We start from the raw sequence: 7,090 nt of genomic DNA on the forward strand, positions 1-7,090 counted from the left end.
AAACCGGAGAGAAGCCACGGCGGTGGAGGGCTGCCGGGAGCTCTTCGCACTCAATGTCGAGCTCCTTGAATCCGTCGCCGAGGATCTCCGCTCGGCTGACGACGATCATGAGTCAATGACCGAAGAGCAGGTCGACGGGATAAGGTCTCGGCTCAGCGCCATTGTCACCAACCATCAGACATGCTATGACGGCCTAGTGGTGGCGAAGAGCGGAATTCTGCGGTCGCGGCGGGACGGAACTCAGGCGGCGCTCTCGGCTCCGGAGATATTCAATGTACGGAGGCTGTACAGCGTGTCTTCAGGATCGCCGAGGATCTCCGCTCGGCTGACGACGATCATGAGTCAATGACCGAAGAGCAGGTCGACGGGATAAGGTCTCGGCTCAGTGCCATTGTCACCAACCATCAGACATGCTATGACGGCCTAGTGGTGGCGAAGAGCGGAATTCTGCGGTCGCGGCTTGACGGAACGGAGGCGGCGCTGTCGGCTCCGGAGATATTCAATGTACGGAGGCTGTACAGCGTGTCTTCAGGATTGGTGACTCAAGCGCTGATCTCTACGAATTCGACACACCACAGACACCATCATCACCATCATCATCACCATCAACACCATCATAACCACCGCAAGAGAGATAATGTCAAAGGCGGCGGACTTCCTCCGGCCACCCCGCCAAGCCAGAATGTTAAAGGCGGCTCCGGCAACAGACTTCCTCCCGCTGCGGTCGCCCCCGTAAACCTCCACCGGCAGCCATTGGAGCAGTTCATCAAGGTACGTACCACTGTGTTAAAGTTTTCTTCATATCCTATGTATATGCGTGTTTGCAGTTTATAAAAACAATACTTTACTTTGTCCACAGTATAATATTTTCGTTAATTTTAATTTTAACGAAATTCTTATTCTTTCAAATTCTTATTCTTACTATGTATAGTAATTTTTTCCTCACAAATTCTTATTCTGAAAATTTTAGACTTACAGACGCATTGTTTTAATTTATTTATTTTAATGCTAGTCACATAATTTCCCGTCAACATATTCCAGTGAAAAATAGATGTACTTTCTCTCATCTTGTGCCCTTTTATTTATTGATTTATTACTCTTGTGATCGTAAATAAATCCAACTCTAGTGACATGCAAAGCTCACTAAAACTACGTGAATATAATAATTGTCTAATTTGTGTTCAGTTAATTGCATGTTTAATGCTTTTACACACACACACACACAATATATATATATATCTAGACGGAGTACTTGTGTCTTTAGATAAAAAAAAAGTTTTTAGTAACTATTATTTTCTTTAATTTACAGGCTTTAAAGTCGACCAATTGCAATTCATCATCATCAAAATCATGTCCAAGGGAAGGACAGATTCAGTTAGGAATGGAAGGGAGTGGAATTCTGATACGCGACATTGTGATCGTCAGCAAAGATGGCACCGGAAATTTTACAACCATAAGAGACGCCGTCGCAAATTTACCTAATAATACGAGGCCAGAAGATGGGTATTTTGTGATATATGTCAAACAAGGCATATACGAAGAAATTATTGACATCTCACGTTATAAGAAGAATATAATGTTGCTCGGAGATGGCATCAATAGAACTGTCATTACTGGAAACCTCAATGCCGGTGATGGGCAATTGCATACTTTCTATACTGCAACATTTGGTAAGTATACATATATATATATATATATATATATATGTATATGTATGTATGTATATATAAACACACGTACATTATATTGAATTTCTTTTTAACTTCAATATCTAGAGAAGATCTTAGACCAAAATTAATATAATTGATAACGTCTTTCATATAGTAGTAGTAACTCCTTTTAAAGTTTTGAGTACTATTGATTTTTTCACATGGCAACTTAAGGGCAACACAATCACTCTAATTTATTAATCAGAAAACCTTGGTATTTAATATATTTTTTTTCTTTTCTTTTCTTACCTAGTAAAAAGTAAGAGACATATATAACAAATTTCTTTTATCATTATCTATATCATTATTCTTCACTGTTTAGTTATTACACTTGAAGTTTGAGCCAATTAACTTGATTTTTGATCTTACGTGTACCGTATTTACTTTAATTTCAATTAATTTAAATAATTTTCGAAAAAAATAATGCTAGAAGTCCCTTATATATATATATATATATCCAGTAGTTTTAGTATCAATTCAAATGAATTTTAAAGATATTATCTAACAATAAATTAATTAAAACTCTCATGCCAATTCTTTGTTAATATTCCCTGAGTCTAAAACTAATCACCAAAGTTGAATATAGATTGCTGCTTAACTATATTCCGCTTTAAAATCATGGAATTAATTAGTTTTGTTCCCTAATTCTTTGTTGTTTGTTTGTTTGTTTTTTTCAATCTCCTGTACATTCATGATTAAACCCAATTTCTTCTTCTGTTGCAGCGGTTTCTGGAGACCGATTCATCGCAATTGACATCACATTTCGAAATACCGCTGGTCCAACGAAGGGCCAAGCCGTCGCTGTCCGGAACCAAGCCGACCTCTCAGCATTCTACCGGTGCAGCCTTGAGGGTTACCAAGACACTCTCTACGCTCACTCCCGCCGACAATTCTACCGCGAATGCGACATCTACGGCAACGTCGACTTCATCTTCGGCGACGCCGCTGCCGTCTTCCAGAACTGCAACATTTTCGTCCGAAATACGAGGAACCACAAAACGAATTACATCACTGCGCAGGGCCGGGAAGACCCTGACAGTAACACCGGCATCTCGATCCACAACTGCACCGTCGACGTAGCGCCGGACAGCGCTACCAGTCGTCGAACCCGAACCTACTTGGGACGGCCATGGCAGTTGTATTCTAGGACTGTTTACATGCAGTCTTACATTGGGAGCTTGGTAGCCCCGGCTGGATGGTCCAAGTGGAACAATGGTAACACAGGATTGGATACTCTTTACTATGGAGAGTTTGAGAATTATGGTCCTGGTGCTAATACCAGGAGGAGAGTTCGGTGGCCTGGTTTTTCTTTGATGAGTGATTCGGAGGCTTTGAATTTCACCGTCTCTAATTTTACTACCGGATGGTCTTGGTTGCCAGACACGGATATACCTTTCTCTGCAGGATTGATTGAGACTACTTAGATGTGATTTATTAGTGATCATGTCGATCTCTTTTTTTTTTCCTAAGTATTATTTTTTTTTTGTAGGTATTATTTGTTAGTTTATCAATTTTGATAAAACTAACATAGTATCATAGCAGGAGGTTCTAAGTTCAAATCCTCGTAATTACACTCTTTATCCCCATTAAATTATCATAATGTGTTAGATCTTTAATATATCGCGGGTTTAAATATTCACGTGTTGGACTTTTCAATTAATTTACCCACATGATTGTCCATTGTTCAGCCTCACACGTGAATGGGAGTGTTAAAGTATAAAATTATTGTTAACCCACCTCTTAAAAGCTTAAATTTTTGAGATGGATTGGTAAACTAACATTATTTAGGTATTCTAAAGTGATTGATAGATACTTAGATGTGATTTAATGCATTATTTATGGCTCGTGCAGAGAGGAATTCAACACAAACGAATCCTGGAAAGAAGAACAAATAGAATAATTGACATAAATATTTTTGCTGAGATTAACCATTCAGAATAACAGAAGGAAAGTACATGATCAAGTATTGGGCCAAGCTTGATTATAGAGTTAAACGGCAATGCTTTAATCATCTTTCCATTACAAAATGTGACGCTTAAAAAAATATAGTAAAAGTTGAGTTCTTACGAAGAATGTGAATATCAATAGAGGATAGAAATGTGGCTCTATGAGAAAGAAGACGTAGTCATGTTTGGAGTTGGTTTTATTTTTGTTTTTTACATTTTTTGAGAAAGAAAAAATAAAAACGGGAGAGAAACGACGTTTGACACAATTAAAAACAAAAAACGGGAATGAAAACGATTTTTTGATTTAGTGTAAAATGGGAGAGAAATGAAAAATAACTTTTAGTCGTTTTATATTTTTTATTTTCGTTTTTTCCTCTCTCGAGCACAAAGAGAGAGAGAGAGATTAATTGATTTTTTTATACTGAAAATAATATCTTGATAAAACTACCAAATGCATTTTTAAAAATGATTTATGTTTGAGATTAAAAACATTTTCATTTCCATTTTCATACAAAAAACAAAATCATTTTGGAACGAGTTCCAAACACACCTAATATTTTTCCCCTTATAGAGCATTCCAGGTGAACAAACAATGCCATTCAAGATATTCATCACATGAAGGCAGCAGACATTACCTTAAAAGATGATAAAATTATGCATTTATGAACTTAACAATTTGCCACTTGTAATTAACTAATCTCCGAACCTACTTTAAAAAGAATTTAGGCGGATTTAAAAAAAAAAAAATCCTGGAGAAAAACAGGTCAATCCACAGCTTCAATCAAAGGAAACCAAATATACGAATAAGCCACATAAAGAAAAAGAATATTGCAACACAATGCATGTACCTCAAAATTGTTGTCTCCAGAAAACTTTTGGCAATTTGCGACCGCAAAGTTGGCATGAAATTTTGTGTTAAAACTGCTTATGGATGAACGATCAATGCAACCACAGAAAAAGATTCCCATGCACGAAAGCTGATTACCAGTAATCTTTACAAGAGCAGTTCCCATCAACAAAGTGATGAAAACGATTGGCATCTCTAACAATAAGTTCCCTCCTAACTATCTTTGATATGTGTTTGGTCACGTTGTGACAATCAACGCAGACTCGGAGGTTTTTGGTGATCCTGATTGGGCTCCCAGCCGGTGTGCTTAAAAGCCCAAATGCCATAGCTAATCTCTCACTATGGCCCCATAACAGCTTAATCTTCATTGGTTCATCGACATCTCGAAGAACACAACTTGTACAAGGCACATAGCCAGAAGCCTCCACTTCTAATCTTAGATTCTCTAAATACTGATATATCTCGGCCCAGTTTGGATGCGAATCATCTCCAGCGAAAAATGTATAAACCTGATTTTCTACCTCAATGGAGCTATATCCAGGCGTTTTCTTTAGTCCCTGTGTCCTCATGAGACTTCGAACATGATTTACTGCATCCCATCTCCTAGCTTGAGCATAGATATTTGATAAGACAACATAAATCCCAGGATTCATAGAATCTAAACAAAGTAACCTATCTGCTGTCTTTATACCCAACTCAATATTCTTGTGAGTTCGACACCCACTCAGCAAAGCTTCGAGAATGGAACTTCCGGGTTCAAAAGGTATTTCTTTTATCAATGCCTCAGCTTCTTGAAAACGGCCAGCTCGACTTAGAAGATCCACGATGCTAGCGTAATGTTTTTCTGTGGGTTTAATTTTGTGGTCTTTTGTCATGCTATGGAACAATCCGATCCCATCTTCCACGAGTCCTGAGTGACTACAAGCGGTTAAAAGAGAAAGAAATGAGGTTTCATTTGGCTCAGTCCCTTCCTCCACCATTCTTTTGTAGATACCAACAGCTTGCTTTCCAAGACCATGTATGCCATAGGCTGTTATCATAGAGTTCCATATAATAACATCTTGACAAACAGATCCTTTGTTAAAAATCAACTCAGCAGAGTTGATTTTTCCACACTTGGCATACATGTCAATCAATGATGTCCGGTTAACCACATCAAACGCATATCCGCGACGAATTAAGTGTGCATGAACACTTCTTCCTTTCCTCAGACAGCCCAAATGGGCACAAGAATGGACTAAACTAACAAGAGTTACAGAATTTCCCACAACCCCTTCTACTTGCATTTGACAGAATTTTTTCAAGGCTTCTTCTGCATGCCCATTTTGTGCCAACCCGACAAGCATAGCAGTCCATGTTATTACATTCCTCTTTTCCATTTTTTCAAAAACAAAAGTTGCCTGCTTTAAGGTACCACATTTAGAATAGAGATCAACTAATGCAGTAGATAAAATGGGATTCAGCTCAAAGCCCCTTCTGAAAACGCAACCATGAAGGATCTTTCCATTATGCAAATCAGCAATCCGAGAACAACCTTGAATAAGGCTGACCATGGTTCGTGAGTCAAACCCTCCACCACTTCTCAATAGTCTATTGAAAAGGGCAAAAGATTCAAGCACAAAGCCATTCTGAACATATCCCGAAATCATGGCATTCCAGGAAACTAAATTTCTCGTAGGCATGGTCTCGAAAAGCCACTGAGCACTCACAATTTCACCCATATTACTATACATATTAACCAATGACGTAAGCACCAAAATATCATTTCTCATTCCCAATCCAATTGTACAACTATGAACACACTTTCCAAGTTCTAGATTGCCACTTTTAATGCAAGCTTGAATCAAGCTAACCATGGTTATGGGACTTGGGATAATACCAGAATTGCACATCCTGAAAAACATATCAAATGCCTCCCTAATCTGACTAGCTTGCACATAACCGCCAATTATCGAATTCCAGCACACAACATCTCTTTCTGTCATCCTATCAAACAAACTTCTCGCATTATCCACTTTATCAAATTTTACCAAAAAACTAATTATTGCACTCCCCAAAATCTTCTCCCTTTCCATTTCTTTATCAACAGCAACTTTAACTACTTTCATACCCATTTCATAATCTGACAAGCCGATACATGCCTTAAGTGCCAAATGACATGTATAACTATCAATTTTTAGATTAGAAGATCCCATCATTCTAAACAATCTGAGGGTCTCATTGTACCGCTCATTTCTCAAATACCCATTGATCATGGTATTGCACAGAATGGTTCTTGGTTGAGAAAATTGTGCAAACACATTATGTGCATTAACTAAACTGCCCAAATCACTGTATGCAGTAACAAGTTTTGTAGCCAAAAATTGGTCCTCATATAAACTGTTAGTGATAATCTGGGCATGGACAGACTTGACACAGACAAGCGTTTTCGAATATCTCTGTAAGAGAAATACGAATTCACGGACAAAAGGCGGTGGCAGGTTGAATCGGGTAGCCGAGACCAAAGATTTTGAAAAGGAATACAAGGAAGAAAGTTTGAAGGGTATTTTGAGGACAAAGTTATGGACATGAAGGAACAAGGAAGACAT

General features: G+C 38.3%; 2 protein-coding genes across 2 annotated transcripts; one reads left to right on the forward strand and one right to left on the reverse strand.

Moving 5' to 3' along the window:
- Positions 1-345: 345 nt before the first annotated feature.
- On the forward strand, positions 346-3,133 carry LOC112092998 (probable pectinesterase/pectinesterase inhibitor 25). The gene is made up of 3 exons (XM_024170466.1): positions 346-771; positions 1,310-1,670; positions 2,433-3,133. Exons 1-3 carry the CDS (start codon positions 346-348, stop codon positions 3,131-3,133), a joined length of 1,488 nt encoding a protein of 495 aa, XP_024026234.1.
- A 1,390-nt stretch (positions 3,134-4,523) lies between these two features.
- LOC21403169 (pentatricopeptide repeat-containing protein At3g12770) lies at positions 4,524-7,090 on the reverse strand. Its single transcript, XM_010105707.2, has one exon. It carries the CDS (start codon positions 7,088-7,090, stop codon positions 4,637-4,639), a length of 2,454 nt encoding a protein of 817 aa, XP_010104009.2. The 3' UTR covers positions 4,524-4,636.

The sequence above is a fragment of the Morus notabilis genome, unplaced genomic scaffold (genome assembly GCF_000414095.1).
Source record: "Morus notabilis unplaced genomic scaffold, ASM41409v2 Scaffold1333, whole genome shotgun sequence".
Classification (NCBI taxonomy): domain Eukaryota; kingdom Viridiplantae; phylum Streptophyta; class Magnoliopsida; order Rosales; family Moraceae; genus Morus; species Morus notabilis.